Source organism: Pavona decussata, unplaced genomic scaffold (assembly GCF_977016875.1).
Source record: "Pavona decussata unplaced genomic scaffold, jaPavDecu1.1 SCAFFOLD_48, whole genome shotgun sequence".
In the NCBI taxonomy this organism is placed as follows: Eukaryota; Metazoa; Cnidaria; class Anthozoa; order Scleractinia; family Agariciidae; genus Pavona; species Pavona decussata.
Genome location: NW_028145470.1, coordinates 4,785,001 through 4,802,238, shown reverse-complemented (window position 1 = coordinate 4,802,238; position 17,238 = coordinate 4,785,001). Strand labels below are relative to the sequence as shown.

At 38.3% G+C, this 17,238-nt stretch overlaps 1 protein-coding gene across 6 annotated transcripts in view; it reads left to right on the top strand.

Moving 5' to 3' along the window:
• Positions 1-17,238, top strand: part of LOC146481912 (uncharacterized) — a 57,413-nt gene that overhangs the window by 13,824 nt on the left and 26,351 nt on the right. For 5 of the 6 annotated variants that reach the window (XM_085107985.1, XM_085107983.1, XM_085107980.1 and 2 more), the window contains 7 exons: positions 804-1,007; positions 2,112-2,156; positions 4,449-4,985; positions 5,995-6,111; positions 7,184-7,303; positions 8,411-8,557; positions 9,263-9,475. In XM_085107985.1, coding sequence (XP_084964111.1) covers positions 804-1,007; positions 2,112-2,156; positions 4,449-4,985; positions 5,995-6,111; positions 7,184-7,303; positions 8,411-8,557; positions 9,263-9,475 — 1,383 coding nt within the window. The remainder of the gene's footprint in view (positions 1-803; positions 1,008-2,111; positions 2,157-4,448; positions 4,986-5,994; positions 6,112-7,183; positions 7,304-8,410; positions 8,558-9,262; positions 9,476-17,238) is intronic. The other variant, XM_085107984.1, reaches the window with a different exon arrangement.

The following is a 17,238-nucleotide window of genomic DNA, read 5'->3' as shown; positions in this document are numbered from 1 at the left end:
CTTTGCACTTAGCCTCGCTTCTATAATGAGGTTCACAACAACTCAAAAATGGCCTATTGACCCCTATTTGACTAGAATAGTGTTTGACTAGAATGACCACCGTTAGCGTTATCCCAGTGCCTTCTAAGGTAGTTATTAAGGACCATACGCGACCACGACGGTAATGCTAACGAAAACGTTGCTAAGAACTAAGAAATACATACTCATTTTATCTGATCCGCTTGTAATTATTCCAACCCATTCAACTTATACAATGGTGTGTTATCTAAGAACGGAAGTCGTAGCAAGGATGTTCTCGTTCGGAAAGTGTAAGAAAGATTCATCGTCGTGTGCCCTCATTCCGTTTTGAGAAACCCTGCCGAATTTGGCCATTTCCCGTTGTTGTTTTGCAGAGGACGCAAAAGAAATGTACCAAAGTGTAAAGCCATTATTTTATTCCTTAAACCTTTTTTTACGTTGCCATTGCTGTTGCCGTCGTAGTTACGTAAGGTCTCTATTATATTATGAGGCCCGGACAACAGATCCCCAACGCATGACTAAGGCGATGTTAACGTGTTGGTCAGGTTTCTTTACCTTCTAAAATTCAGAGAAGAACATGCTGACCCTTCACACAACTCCCAACCTTGAGTGCTGTTTCCTCTGGTCCCTCTCTTACAAACCATTCCGGTATGTAATTGAACCACGCCCATAAAACCTAGATTTTGGTACCTTTGATTGGTTCCTTACAAACCTTTTGTCCATCCCCCCTGGAGTACACCCTGAAGACTACCTTTTCTTATACCTATGTATCTTCTGCCCTTCAGGCTCTCTTTATCCTTACCCCGTATGGGGGTCCCCTTATCAGAGTGCCGATCATCACTGGCCCATGTATAACATCACCAATGGCTCTGTGGAAGATGTAGAAGGTGCCGCGCACACTATAGTCCACAATGGCGCGAAAATTATCCAGGTGCCCCAGCTTGGGCATGCACTGTCTTTGGATGGAAAAGACGACTGGGTGGATACTGGTAAGTGCAATATGTTTCTTCTAACTTATGCCCCCTCCCACCTCCGTCCCGCCCATCCCCCACTTTCGTACAATCCACCTTCAAGACCGTAGCTAAGCATTTTTAAGATACCAGACAGTGCTTTGCGACGACGTTAAGTCTACTTTGCGAAGTGAGGTCTAAAGTATAGCAACCTACGGCTCGAAACTGCCTTACCTATCAAGATGCCTTCAAGCGGCAATGTTAAGTTTCCGAAGAGCTCCAAACTGTTGGCAAAGTGTATTTCACAGTAATTCTCCACAATAAATACAGCTATGGCTAAAATCCTTAAAAGGATTCCGAATCAGCCTAGTCCCTATTCATTTCCAGCTCATTTTGGCTAAGATTCTCCCTCGACCGAAGTCACCAAGCTAGTAGCACCAACAAACAGACAGCAAGGAATATTCACACTAAATGAATCAATCATATTTTCAAAAAGGATCACTGCAATGATCCACTATATGAAAGGAACAAATTAGGTAAACGCGTAAAAGCGAGATATAACGTACCTTGTGAAAATATGGTTCAATTCGAATATTCAGATTGCACACAGTACGTTTTATTATATAAACAGGAGTGTTTTACTGGAAAATACACCACTCGTCAAATTCATACGAAACTACATCCCGGACTCGAGTGGCGTATTTTCCATATCGTCACCAGTGAGGATATTGATGACGTCATTTCCCGCTATTTCACGCTTGTTTGTGTAAACAGTCGGTGAAAAATGACGAGCGATAGATTTGTCTATATAATAAAAAGAAAATTACACGATGGCTTAAAGATATAAATTTTATTTTCGAGTGGTAAAACAATATTTTACCACTCCAAAACAAAATTCATATCTTTGCGCCGCCGTGTAACATCCTCTGTATATCTTGCTTTTACACGTTTACTTACTTAGTAAAACCAAGATTTTTGCGGCCGGTGAACAAGATCATACTAGAACCTCTAGGGACTAGACTGGATTTGAACAATGTTAGCAAACGTCTGCAACTGTCAAAAATTCTCTTACATTTCTTTGACTTTACTTTTATGTTCTTGTTTATGTTTTTATTCTGTTGACAATTGACAACTCTCCACTAGGGAGGAGTCGGGAATGCAGTTCGATCCCCCGGTCCAAGTTTGGTTGTAAGTACGCCGCGCACCACCCCACACGCTAATTGAAAGGGACACTTTCATCTGATTTTTCGATCAGTCCGACACGGCCCCAACAACATACCCCAACACCATGGTTTGTTTTGTAGTGCAAAGGTAAAATTAACAATTATTCCACGAGCGCGCGTTGGATATGAGATTAAAAATAACCCACGAGACACGTAGCGCCGCGTTGGCTTAAACCATCTCATACCCAACGTGAGTGGAATAATTGTTTTATAAAAAACAACCTAGAAATATCGCTAGATCTTGCTGATTTCGCTTTGCAAGAACAACCGGAAGACAATTTAATGGTCTCTATTTTTCGAGCATGGTGTATTGGCTCATGTACCACGGTCGCTAAGCCAATCAACATTCAATCAGATTAATGGAATTGCATCATACAATGATCTAGTTTATAATGTGTTATTAGTTTGGACGAAAATTAATTACGTCATGGTGTAAATTGAAAACACGAGGCTCACGTTTTTAGCATTTGAAGTTTTGCAATATTATATTTCAAGATGAGTTTTCTCTCTACAAACTCTCTCGAGTAAAATCTCATTTCATGTGAGGTTGCTCTAACTTTTAAGCCTCCAATGAAATCCATTAATTTCGGATCATTCAAATGAAAGCTACTGAGCAATACTTTCATGTGGTGCTGTTTATTACGCGTACAAGTTGGTTTTAACTTTTGAGTCTGTGGATGAAATCCAAAAGTGCGATAATTCAGTGAAAGCAACTGAGCAGTACTTTCCTGTGGTACTGATTATTATGCTGTACAAGGTGGTTCTGTACATTCAAAAGAAAGCTATGAAACGGCGCATAATGTAACTAGAAAAAAAAAATGTTTTACAGCATTTCGCAGAGCAAAAGTTGGTAACCATTTTTTTCAGTTTCGAGTTTGGCCGCCGTGCATTTAAGAATGAAATGAATGAATTAAAGAGACACAAACTGTTTCCATAACAACAACAAACCGCGGATGACAGCGTTCCTTTCATTTCACCAGCACTTTATCCTCGACCATTTATCTTTCTACACAGCTTAAAACTCTTGTATTTTCTTTGACTTCTAACGTGACTCTATCACCAGCATGCACATCTTATTGGCACTGTATTTGCAATGTTAAATGTCATCTCTTACTGCTTTACATCTATAGTCACACCAAGATACTGTTCACAGCGATTTGCAGTCAATAGACCTTTCCGGAAATTTGAATTTTTTATGTAAGCCTGATAACGCAAAACAATTGATACGGCTGGAAAGAGCACCTTAAAATTAGTAAAAAGGCAAAGTTTGAGAGTCTGGTCTTTTAAAGTAGCGAAGATATAGCTCCGTGAATTCAGGAACTTTGCCAAACGTTTGTGTGTCGACGGGCAAACTTTGCCTGTTTCCATACAAACGTCTATAAAATTTCCAGAGTTAACGGAGCTATATCTTCGCTTCTTTGAAAGACCAGACTCTCAAACGTAGCCTTTTTACTAATTTTAAGGTGCTCTTTCCAGCCGTATCAATTGTTTTGCGTTATCATTCCTACATAAAAAATTTAAATTTCCGTGATAAGGGAGAATTACACTCTGAAACTATACAAAGCCCTCCTAAGTGAAGAAGAAGTATTGTCTCTTGACAATAACTTATTTTAAGTCTAACAATAGACTATTGTCAGTCTAACAATGGTATATTGTCAGCCTAACAATAGACTATTGTCAGTCTAACAAGAGCCTATTGTCGGTCTAACAATAGACTATCGTCAGTCTAAAAATAGCCTATTGTCAGTCTAATAATAGCCTATTGTCAGTCTAACAATGGCCTATTGTCAGTCTAACAATAGTCTATTGTCAGCCTAACTAACAATAGCCTATTGTCAGACTAACAATACTTAGGATACATTTTAACTTAGTTACTAGTTCCATGCAAATTACTATAAAAATCACTCTTTTTACTCACGGTGTCTGTCACAACAATCATGATCTTATTAAGTCTTTAGGGTATGGTGTTTAATCTGCCATTTGCATCTAACGGTCACATGGTACAAAATCCACCATTCTAGAGAGTAAGCTACGCGCTGGGACATCCAAAACAAAGAAAATTCAAGTGTGACTCAATGAATGAAGTCGTTTTGTTTTGGTTCTCCCAGCGCGCACCTTGCTCTCCAGCAAGGTGGATTTTGTACCACGTGACCGTTAGCTGCAAAAGGCCCATTATCTCTGTCAGTACTCGACACAGTTCCTTTAAAGGGTATTCCCCCCTTTTAACTTACTTAATAGCGTTTTGTTGCGTTTCAAGGTGGTTTTAATGCGGATTGCGTGACGGAACCATCAACTTGCAAACAGGGCTTTACTTTGACCTTCTGGCTCAAGGTGTATAGCACGGGGTACGTTATGTCCTCGGGCTCATTCACAAACCACAGGAATGGACCTGGATATCAGCTCTATTACCACCAAAGCCTTAAACGCTTTAAATTCCTACTCGAGACTCGAGACAAAAGATGGACGTTGCTAATACACGAGGAAATTGGACTTTGGACGCACATGGCGTTCACGTGGCACAATAAAAACGGACTCAAATACTACGAGGATGGGAATCTGAGTACGTTTACAAACAAACCGGAGTTTGTGTCTCCGCTGCGTCAACAGAATTATACACCAGTAATCACCCTTGCGAGGCCTAACAGATTACTGAAGTACAAGGAGTTCGGAAAGTTCGAGATCTCTCAGTTTGCTATTTGGCTGAAAGAGCTGTCCGCTGAAGATATTGCTGGAGTGTACAAAGAAGGCGTGGTTTTTGATGCAGGAGAGGTTTTCTGTTGTTACCGTAAATCAGGTAATGTTATTAAGGGGTAGAAACAACAGGTTAAGAAAACGACTGCGCGAGTTGAGGTTTTATTCTTGCCAAAAAGATACTCGCAGCAAAGAGTTGGTTGTATTAATCTCTCGAATCCCAGTACTAATCATCACTAATTTCGACTTACAACTTCATTACTTGATCAAACAAGCAGATCACGAGAATCAAGAAAATGATTGATAGAGACTTGTAAATGCTTGATATGAAAGGAAATTCTCTCAACTAGTATCTTAAGGAATATATGCAGAACAGAGAGGAGAAAATGCATGTTTATGTTAACAATGAAAATGGGACTAAGTGGAATTTAGTTTCGTGTGCAATCACACAAGTGATTAAAAAAATCGAACGACAGCGTAGCAGGAGTCCGATTTGTTTAATCTCGGGTATGATTACAAATTGAATTGGACGACACGAAGTCCTGTCACCAATTACTCGACAAACGGGAAAAAAACCCCTGTATTCATAATGATCTATTTAAGCGACCACCCTCATGAATTCCAGTTTGAGTCAGTGTTCAGTCAAACGCTCTCTTTACAATCTCTTGTAAGTGACCATCTACTGTAAGCGACCATACCTTCGTGAAATCCAGTTTCAAACGGTGTGTGTAGAATATCTCCTTTGTGATCATTTCCAGTAAGCGAACAATGTAGTTAATGTTCATCGTAAACGTTATATCTCCCTTAAGTAAACAATAATCCGTAGTTTAAAAGCCTAGTTAGTCAGCTTGAAAGCTCTGGCTAAAGAAAGTCTCAAGTGGACGCAATTTGCGGAAGTCGCAAGTAAACATAATTTGTGTTCGTCGCAAATAAACGCAATTGGCGTCAGTCACAAGAAGAAACAATTTGCGTCCACCTGCTACTTAGTTTTGGCAGGACTTGAGTTAGAAATTGTGCGTTCTCGTGCGTGGTTTAGCGCAAATATTTCATGCTTTTGTCAACACGAAGCCGCGATGAAGAATACAATTAACAACATTAGCATGTCTTTTCAGTGAGTCCTTGTTTTAAAAACCCGTGCCGGGATGCTGAAAAATGCTTAAAATCAAGAGAGTCCGACTCATACAAGTGCATCTGCCCAAGAGTCAGCCAGCAAATGAAGACATGCAAAGGTAAACAATCATATTTTACAGACTTTACAACAATTTTCAGTTGAATGTCGAAGGTAATTTGCGCTCGCTTTGGTTTTGCCTTACCACGCTCTGTGATTGGTTAACAAAACTTGCGCCACTTTCCTCACGCGCATGCGCTGTCCTACGCTTGGCTCCGGTGATGTGTATACGCTTCGAATTCTGATTGGCGCATTGTTTTGTTTGCGTCTGTTGTGATTGGTCAGAGTAATAGGCCATTTCCGAGTTGCTGTGAACCTCATTATGAAAGCGAGGTTAAGTGCAAAAGCTTTTCATATGAAAATTAGTTTTGTTTGCATATAAATGAAAACTTATTTTCATAATAAAAACTCTGCACTTAGCCTTTCTTTCAAAGTGAGGTTCACAACAACTCGGAAATGGTCTATTACTTTCACTCTGAGTTTTCGACACTCGATTGAAAACCGTAAGTACTGATAATTTAACATACCAAAATTCACATACATAGTACATGTGAAGGGTTTTAGTATGTAAGACCATCGTAGGTGTAGTTTTTGAAGTTTGCTCCAGATTAGCTGTATTTTGTCCCGGAGACTAGTTATCAAGTAAGACTGAAACTTAGTTCTGTATTTAATTTTGAGCAAAGGCCCCCAAAAGAGGAACCGACGTATCGATGAATTTTTCGTATCCAACGTTGAACGCTTCGCTTGAGTTAGTTCCGTTTCTTAAAAAAAAAAATTAAAATAAAGAAGAAAGTCAACAAGCGGAAATTTATCTTTTGTGCCGATCGTTAGCTCTTGTAACAATCTTCAACGAAATTAATTAAACAGCATTAATCGAGTATCCAGGATACTCTCCACAATTTCTCTGTATTACGAAAAATGTTCCAAGGAAACATAGTACCCCAAAATTGAGCACTTTTTCAAGAGGTAACCTCTTTTCCAGAAAATTTCAGCAAAAGAGATTATTTCTGGGATAGCATTTTCCAGTCAGCCTCCTTCTTGATTTACCAAGTTACTCTTTTTATCTTACAAAACTTGAAGTGGTTAAGATGAAGACTAAAATAGGTACGATATTGGTCTTGATTTTATCTCAGAAAAAATTACCGGGGAATGCGAGGACAAGAGTACCGGTTGCCGTGATTTTGCTGCGCAGTCCCACTACTGTAAACACAGAAAGATGCGAGCCATTTGCCCAAGGTCGTGCTCTTACTGTGGTAAGTATTGGCTTGCATTATCAAAGGAACTATGTCAGCTGTTGCACATGCGCAGTAGAGACTAACTTGCATGCAAGTCGTCGCGGGATGTTTGCTTTTCCGCCATTGCAAAAGCTTGGAAAATATCGCAACAAACAGCTTCTGTAATTACCAAAGAACGTTTGTAAATAAAAAATTCAGGTAACTTTCTGAAGATGAATGCGATTCAAACAAATGAAAGTAGTTTCCTGAACTCTCCGGCTGTATTTGACAAGTAGACCAGCGATTTCAAAGTGCTTCTTATCAACACGCGCATGCGCCTGGGGTGATATAGTCCCCTTCATGAAACCTGCATGTACAGGGCAACTCGAACCATTTGGATAGATACTCGCATGCGCTGAACATAAAATCAACCTAGTAGTAACGTTGACCGCGATCAAACGTAGAAAACTAGGAAATGACCGTTGAAGATAAGGTTTTACTTTAAGAGCTCAAAGATAATAAGTTTTTTTTTTGTAAATTTATGAGTTTAGTAAATCATTTTATGATTTACTAAAAACGTTTCAATTTTTTTTAAAGTGAATTATGTGGAAACTGATCGGCACTGTGTCTGTGTTTACTATTTGAATGGGCGACATTCTTCACTTTTTAGAAAAAAAAACTTGAAAATTGTTGACTAAATCATGAAATGATTTAGTAAACTTACAGACTCATAAAAAAACCTATCAGTTTTGAGCTCTCAAACTAAAAAAAATCGGTTTATCTTTAACAACTTTTTTTAATTTTTAAGTTTGACCACGGTTAAAGTACTGGTTAAACTCACACCAACCAGGCTTTTTGAACTATTTTTTTTACTGCCCTTGGTAACATCGTCAGTTTTTGTGCCTCGACTTTACCTTTTACCCTATAACCGCCATCCAAGATCATCAGCAGTCATTTGATCTCTTCTGCAACCTCGGGGACATAATAATTACCATATATGAAGTACCTACCATTCTCGTAACCATAACCGCTGACCAAAGAGCCTGAGGACTCCAGGTAGGAGATTGTCTCTTCTGACATAAGTGATTCTTTAGTTGTTCATTTGAATGAGCTCCTTTTTTTGTTGTCTTGTGTTTTTGTATCCAGCCCCTGAAAGTCCTTCTACAACCGTGCAGCCGACGTTGAGTACTGGGTCCACATCCATGTCTCGGCTTGTTAGGCAATCTAAAGACCCTGTCACCACGTCCCCCACGCCGACAACTTACCGAACAACTCACCGGAGAATGCCGAGCGGTAGGCGAACATTAATGTGCCTTTGGGTGACGGATTGAATATCGTACTATCGTATCCAAAGCGTGAATGTGTTTACTAGAAGTTTGTCTAAAATTTTAGGGAAATATAGAAAGCTTATCAGCATCTAGAGCAGGAAACACTTCAGTATTCCCTTTCAACACATTGACTTACATCCGCAATGTTCGACTTGCACTAAAAAAATAAAAATAAGAAAAATAATCAATAAATATTAACAAATAACAGCGTAAAAAATAAATAAATTAAGTAATGAATAAAGTAAATAAACAAGAAACTCACAATTAAAAAATAGAAATTAAAATAAATAAATAAATAATTGTTTAAAATAAAAATGACAAATGAATGATAACAACCTCACAGAGAGAAAGCTTTTGATTTTCATGAAGAGTTAGCATACAATTAGCTTATCAAAGAAATATAGACTAAAAAATGAAACCGATTCACATTTCACAAATACACTGATTATCTGGCAACTAATCGATATAAAATTTTTCATTCATGTGATTGATAACCCCAGTATCGCATTGATACTGTAGTATTGATACGATACTGCGGTATCGATTGATACGATACTGCAGTATCGCATTAATACTTCAGTATCGTATAATGTGATATCGATGTTGGCCTACTCTTAACACAGACACCCCCTTTCAAGGTGTGAAAATCATTTCTCTCTTCTCCCGACAGGACCGTCTTGTGAGGTGCTCCAGTGCCAGTATCACGCACAGTGCGTTCAAACTGAAAGCGGTGACGCTGAATGTCGATGTTATCACGGATGTCACTCAGAAAGGCACCCTGTGTGCGGGACAAATGGTAGAACGTACCTTAACATGTGTGTACTGAAACTGGAGGCCTGCAAGTTGGGTAAAGAGATCAACAGGAAAGACCACGACTTTTGTAGTAAGTAGCTGTTAGATCACTTCATGTTAGGGCACTTTCCATCTATCAAACTTGTCGGCCAGACCTGTCTTGCTGGTTAATGGAATGAGTTATTTTGATGGCATTATTCTGCAAAATTTTCAAACTTGAGCATTCCGAAAATGGTACCAGCTATTCTGAAGAAATTCGAAGGACTAGTATGATATAACCAGGCCTACAACTTTGAGCATTCCCTTTTGCGAACGTCTGGTCTGGCCAACCAGTTCTGACAAATGGAAAGCTCCCTTAAACTACTCTTGTATATATCCGCGGGTTTAGTTTTTCAGTCAGGACCCTCCCTGCACGAAAAATCGCCTTTACCACTAATATGTCCAAGGTGGTAATGGCCTTCTTTGCCAAGCCTTTGACTTAGCGTCAAGGTAGTTAGATACCGTTTCTAATTTTAATCAAAGGTAATGCATCGGGAAAGGTGTTGTCGAATATTGCTTTGACTTTCGCAAAGGTATCTTTGATGAGCACCAAAGATTCATTCTGCGCCCTGATCAAAGGTATAAACACCCTTGGCGGCGCGCCTTGCTAAAGAACTATTCGGTTTTTAGCGTTGCTGAGATCAGAGAGAAGAAGACTCGAGGAACGAGTTTTCGCTTGCTGCCAGATGAAGTCCCTATTGCGAGAGTAAAGGTAGGCTGAGTATCAGGCTTTTCGGGAGGGAGGGGGAAGAGAGGAAGTGGAAAAGGTACCTCCTCTTCTCCTCCTCCTCCTCCTCCCCTCCCTCTCCACTCCTTCCTCCCCTTAGGAAGGCCTGATACTCAGGTTACAGTAAGGCTTATTACCCAGTCCGAAAACCAGGGGAGTCTGAACGCTAGCAAAGATTTCTGGGGTATTTAGAGTAGCCAGAAACATGGCGGAAATTTGGGAATTGTTTCGTTTTCGGCTGCTGCAGCGATTTCAAAATAAATATGGCTTGGGATATCACTATTAATTAATAATGCTTCGATCTTGGCGTTGTTGAGCCGACACACTGGCACACTTTTTAAGTGTACCAAGAGTGGTAGATAAAGAATCTCTAAAACCATGAGAATAAGGTCGTGTCGTCGGCGTATTTGTTATTCTTAACAGAGATTTATTTCTTTAATATTTTCATCGGATCTATTTTTTTCGGCTAAGATCTTCGCCGATAGTATGAAGAGATATGGAGAGACAGGGCATCCTTGCTTAACACCTCTTTGTAATTCAAAGGAAATGCTTGACCACCCATTATTCAGAACACAGCTTTCAATGTTTTTGTAAAATGTTTGGATCCAATGAATTGACGAGGGTCGAAAACCAAAGTATTGGAGCGTGCATGCGCTCGATCAAAGGTTACTCCAGCGAGTCGAAGACCTTTTCGAAATCTATAAAAAGTAGTAAACCTGGTACATTTTTTTCTGAAGCATGCCTCTTAATACTATGTATTTCAACCGTATGTTTTCTCCAACGATCCTTCCTTCAAGGAAGCGAGTTTGATTGTTATTAATATAATAAGCCTTGGAATAAAAGTCTTCATCCAGTTTGCGATGGCTCAGTTCGCAGCTATTTTGTAGTCACACTTGAGACGAGTTAGTGGACGCCATTTTTTGTAAAAAAAAAAAAAAAAGTATGATTCTGAATGTTTCTTTGGTGTGACTGAGTTTAATAATTCCTCGTCTCTGTGTAATGGAAAGCGTTCCTGTATCGTGAGCGTATATGAATGCAGTGATTAAAAGAGGAGACAAGTCTTTCCAAATCGTTTTGTAAAAACCAGCAGAAGGCCATCGGTTCCGGGGGTTTTTGTCGGGTTCCATGTTTTTATCGCCTCAAGACATTTTTCTTCCGTAAATAGCCCCTCGCAGCTCATTGATTCATTGTCATCATTTAGAACAATGGCTTTGTTTCCAGACCGTGAGTTACCAAGCATGTCTGCGACATATGCGAAAATCTTGACCCCTACAGTAGACACTTGGAGAATCTTAAATCCAGAAGCCAAGAGGTACACGTGGCGTCAATCGCGGCACGAGATCACTGCAGACTGGATTTCAGTTCCACTTAGTAAGCCAGAGCCTCTTAGGCAATGTCAGCTCAGCGGACACCTTTCTGAGTTTCAAATGAGAGCATTCATTGATCATATTAAATATCTCCTTACACCCTAGGGTTCTTGGGTTCTGGAAACAAAACACGTTGCTCTTAGTCGACACTGATTACATCAACTTGATAAAGCGGACCATCAAACAGACAAAGTATGAATACAGAAACGATGAATCGAGAAACCCTGCTCTCGGTCTTTGGGACATGCTTAAACCGCTTAAAGTGCAAGAGAAACCTCTAAGCTTCGCGGTTGTCATAAAACATAACATTGTACATAAAGAACTCGAACTAGAAGAGCGAATCGCCTTACAGAGATAGAGAATTGGAAGACTTTTTTGCCAACTAAACTCAGAAAAAGAACTTAACAGGGCAACTTGAATCTCGCAAGAGCGAATTAAAAAAGCAGACAATCGGATGGCGTACCCAAGGCGCAATTTTAAGGTGCAAAGCTCAATGGTACAATGAGAGCGAAAAGAGTACTTTCTTAACCTTGAGAAAAGACACTTTAGACAAAGCACAATAATGTTTGTCACCTCGGATAAAAATATCCTTGCTCAATGTGAAACCTTCTTTTCAGAGCTTTATTAATCACGCAAAAACAACTAAGAATACCACCAGAAAACGACTTTTTTTGAACCCGAGAATGACAAACACAGGTGGCAGACTGGCGTGTGCAAGATATCAATACAGTTTCAATCCACAGGAATAAAATTCATAAAGAGAACACTACTTCCAGTTTCCAGCGCCTTGAAACTTGTATCGGTACAAACCAATGCGAGTGGAAAGTTTGTATACTGCAACATTCACTATATGCGACTGAATTTTTGAGTTATCTTTTTTTTGTAGTAGACTATGCTTTTTTATGCTATAGGTTCTTACTTTGAAATCGTCATCAATGACTAATACAAATTGTTAATTGGTCGTGCGATAAGCTACATCTGATCTCCACTGATATGGATGAGGAGGAAATAAGGCAGCTATCTTCTTCAACTGATAATTTATTTCCGCACAGTTTTCACAGGCGTGTTTATCTTATGTTTTCATGTCGCTATTAAATTGAACAAATATATACTGGACACAAATTTTGTTGATGATGAGACGACACAGCAAACACCAATTGTCACGAATTGTTCCTGTAACATTTTTTTTTATGACAATTATCCTTCTCGTTTGTCAAAGAGTTTGTTAAGAGCTTAGCCCAATCAAATGCTTTTCAGTATTCGAATGGTCACATAACCTTGTAATCGTTCGTTCCCATAGAAAAAAATGCTTGACAGCTTTCATTTGAATGGCATGATCACGCCATTCAAATGGTATTTCATCCACAGACTTAAAAGTTAGAAAAAATCACCACAGAACCACCAGGTACAGTCAAAAATTAGAATTACTTTGCACAGCATGATATACATCACCTAAATATTCATCAAATAAAACCTTTTCCAATTTTTTTTTTCATCCCACTAAAACGAAGCGATTGTTTGTGCAACAAGTTCAAATAAAAAGAAATTTGTCTTACTCTTTTGTAGCTGGAGCCTGAAGGCCGAAGGCTGAATTGATATTTGTTTGTGACCTCCTCCTTTGCAGATGTCTTAAATTTTTTATTAGTTCGGTTTCCGAAGAGATAAACTCGTTTATTGTTTGAGGGATTACAATAGGAAATTCAGCCCGATAGCCTTGCTTTACTACCATTTCTCGCGTTTGTACAATTTTCAGCCTAAAAAAGACGGCCTAAGATTCCAGTCAAGCAAAGTGATTGTTTGATGCCACAAGCTCAAAGAAAAAGAACCTTGTCTTACTCTTTTATTTGTAGTTGAAGCCTGAAGGCTGAAGGCTGAATTGATATTTTGTTTGTGACCTCCTCATCTGCAGATGTCTTAAATTATTTATTACTTTCTGTAGAGATAAACTCAATTGTGGATTCACTCTGACGAAGGGCTAACGCTCGAAACGAAGACACTCGAATCTCTTTACAGTGGCCAATTTGCCTTTAGTTATCAACTCTGTTGATAAACCAAACAATTGTTTGTACTCCCCACCGACACAGCACCACAGTTTCTTTAGAAACTAAACCCCTTAAACTCATGTATTGTTTGATTAGGAAATTCAGTCTGCTAGGCTTGCTTTACTACCATGTCTAGTGTATGTAACGTTTTCAGCCTCCAAAACAAGGGCTTAAGATTCCAGTCAAGCAAAGTGATTGTTTATGCGACAAACTCTAAGAAAAAGAACTTTGTCTTACTCTTTTGTAGTTGAAGCCTGAAGGCTGAAGGCTGAATTGATATTTTGTTTGTGACCTCCTCAACTGCAGATGTCTTAAATTTTTTATTAGTTTCCGAAAAGATAAGTTCGTTGATTGTTTGATTAGGAAATTCAGCCTGATAGGCTTGCTTTACTAGCATATCTAATGTATGTAACGTTTTCAACCTTAAAAAGAGGGCGTTAGATTCCTATCAAACAAATTACTTTTCTAAAAGTATCGTAATAAATCTCGAGTATTGTCAGTATTTAATAATTATTGAACATGGGTTTTTTTTTTTCAAAATTAGGCTGTTATGACTCATGCAATATTCTTTATGTTTTCCTACAACCGATTACTTTATTCGAGTTGTAGGTGTAGCTTTAAATAATTAAACACAGAGGGAAAGTATCGAAATATGTAGCGTTTCTGTACTGTTTTACCGTTAAAACTTGAGAAACAGTAAAAGAATGCAATTCCAAACGCCGAGTAAATGTTGTTTCTTTTCCAAAATGAAAATCGCAGGACAAAAACAGACGGAAATAGATCTAAATCGTTCAGTTTCAATGGATTTTGTTTTCTAATTTTCGAACACATTTGTTTTGTCGAATCATGAAAACAGGTCTCTTGAAAGAAATTAGATTTTTTGTCACTTTTCATGTTTCTAGAAGTTCTCATTGATCGTGGCAATGATAATGGTATTTATGTAAAGCGTATTTTTTGTATCAGGAACTCGGTACAGATGTACAATTGTTTTTCACAATTGGTGAGTGAAATTGGACATTAGCATACGATATAAACACGGAATAAAATTGATGACTCTCAATTTTTTAAATTTAAGGAAATTTCAAATACCTTTTTAAAATGTGAAAACTGTCATTTTTCCAAAGATCATTAATAATGTGGCAGAGATTTTTAAAATGGGGCTCTTGTTTTGTTTTATTAGTTTAATGGGAACGCGAAAATTATGCTAAGAGAGCCAGATAAGCAGCTTTCTTTTCGCAACTGCTTAAGTTGCGTAAATAACTGCGAGGATCTTTCTTCTATGTAATCTTTCACCCGCAGTTCAAATGCAAGTTTCATATTTTTTCATTCATTTATTCATCCTTCACGGGTATATTACAAACTCAAAATATGACCAGCTCCCAGTTGACTTGATAGTTCAGTTGGTAGAGCATTGCACCGACATCGCAGAGGTCATGGGTTCGAATCCCGTTCAAGCCTGAATTTTTTTCAGGCTTTCTTTACGCAACTGCTTTTGTTGCGTAAATAACTGCGAGAATCTCTCTGCTATGTAATCTTTCACCCGTTGTTCAAATATATGTTTCATATATTCATATTCATTTAGAGCTAGATAGATGACAACTCATTATTGTCCAAAGCTTTTCAAACCAGTTTTGCCTCTACATTCAATTAACGCCACTTTACTCAAAGCCCAAGACTATTAAAAGTTATCTTATTAAAAAGGACTGACTTTGCAACACATAAGCTACAAGATCCAAGCGCTTTTCTAAGCATATGATTGGTTGCGGTTTGAAAACCATTGCAATGCTGTGGTTCTTTAAAGCCATTTAACTGTTCGCCACGCGTTCTAAAGCTTGCTATTAACTTGAGCTTTAAGGAACTGCTGAAGATTACCCATATCCATTTCGTCTTGGTATACAGTTAAAATGGTTATAGAGCTGACAAGAACTCAATTCGGATATGTCAACATTTTAACAGAGTAATCCAGTTAATAAAATAAAGGTTTAAATTAAAGGAGTAGTGTTTTTTAATCACAACTACACTGATAAAAAGAGGGGAGTTGCAAATTTATACGTGGTTTCAATTGGAAAGGGAGGAAAGTTTTTTAAAAGACTTATTCCACGAGATAATTACAGCGATAAACTTTCACCACTGGCACAGAATGTAATAAATATTTAAATAAGGAACCCTAGGTTTAGACAGAGAAATAAAAACCGTGCTTTTAGCTTACGTCTAAACGATATTATTTGCTAGCTCTGAGAGATTCTGACAGTGCCTTGAAATCAAAAGCAATTAAGAAGCATTCATTGAGATTTCCATTGATTGGTCAGTTCGCGATTGTTTTGAAAAATTTCGGTTTGGTATCATCTGGCGAAATAAAGAACAGCTTGGAAAAATTGCTTCCTTTTTGAGCTTTTTCTTTATCCGCAAACCGGTAGCTGAGAAGTATAGCTCACAATCTGATCGAAACAAAGGCGATGCTAAGTAGGCTTAACACGTTTTTTTCCACGATGTTTCAATAGCCACAACATTGCCCAAGAACGAAAGCGAGTGATAGAGTGTGTTTTTCTTTGCGATCGATTGACGGTGCAAATTAAAAACCGCTTTTTGAGCTTCCGAAGTTAGTTAATTAGCATTTTGAGCAGCAATCGTTTGCTGATCTCACATGAATAAATTATGAAGTTGGATTTAGATGGCGAGCACAGGTGATCGAAGGACAAATTATTCTTTCTCAGTATGAAATTAACTCTCTTCACGCTCCACATCAAGTCATGCGCTTGTTCACTGTTTGATGTCAACTCGAAAGAGGAAATGAGATCGCAGAGTGCTAAGGATCCACCGAACTGAAGAACAGGAATACGCCAGCTTAAATGTAATTAGTCTGCGGTGTTCGTCCCCGTTGGTTCAATTTATCGACAAATGAACTTAACTCTGCACTTTGTACTCCTGGCGCTTCTCCTCGTTTCCTTCGCTTGTCCTTCAATTTCTCGAAGAAACCGCGCGAAGAAAAGGCGCAAAGCACTTCTCAAATTCCAAGGTTAGTGCTTATTTTGCCTGTGGTAACTTAAATTTTAAATTGTGTTCAAAAGATTTAATGTCGGCTCTTGTTGGAACAATTTTTTTTTATTTTCTCTTAGATTGTCATATTTAATTTATCGAAGTTCAGCATTAAACACTGCCCAAGACATCATAAAAACCGGTTAAAGATGATTCGTACATATAATTCCCAAAAATATTTTGTCTAGGTAAAATCTTGCGACGATTTTAAAGAAATTCTAGTAAACTGGGGTAGCGATTATAAAACACGTACATTTTTTTAATGCAATTTCCCTTTATTTGGTATTTCTGATTTTGCAGGTCGCAAACATTTCGAAATTGAAATTGTAGATTTTGTCTCTTATTGATGAACTACGGTTTATTTGTTTCTTTACCAAGTAAACAAGGTTGCTGCTTTTACGCATTGAAACCAATGTTGCTTGCAAGAAATTTATAAATTTTTCCACGATTATTCGGGGGAATATTTTGCTTTTTTGAAGCGATAATTTTCTTGTGGAAGTCTCAACTGCGTGTCATATTGACCAAACGACTTGCCATCTGTAATATATCCAACTCTTTCCTAGAGAAAATAAGTTTTCCATTCACTAAAAAACAGTTGTTATTATCGCGTTATCAAAAAGATCCGCATGTGGTAAATTTGTTC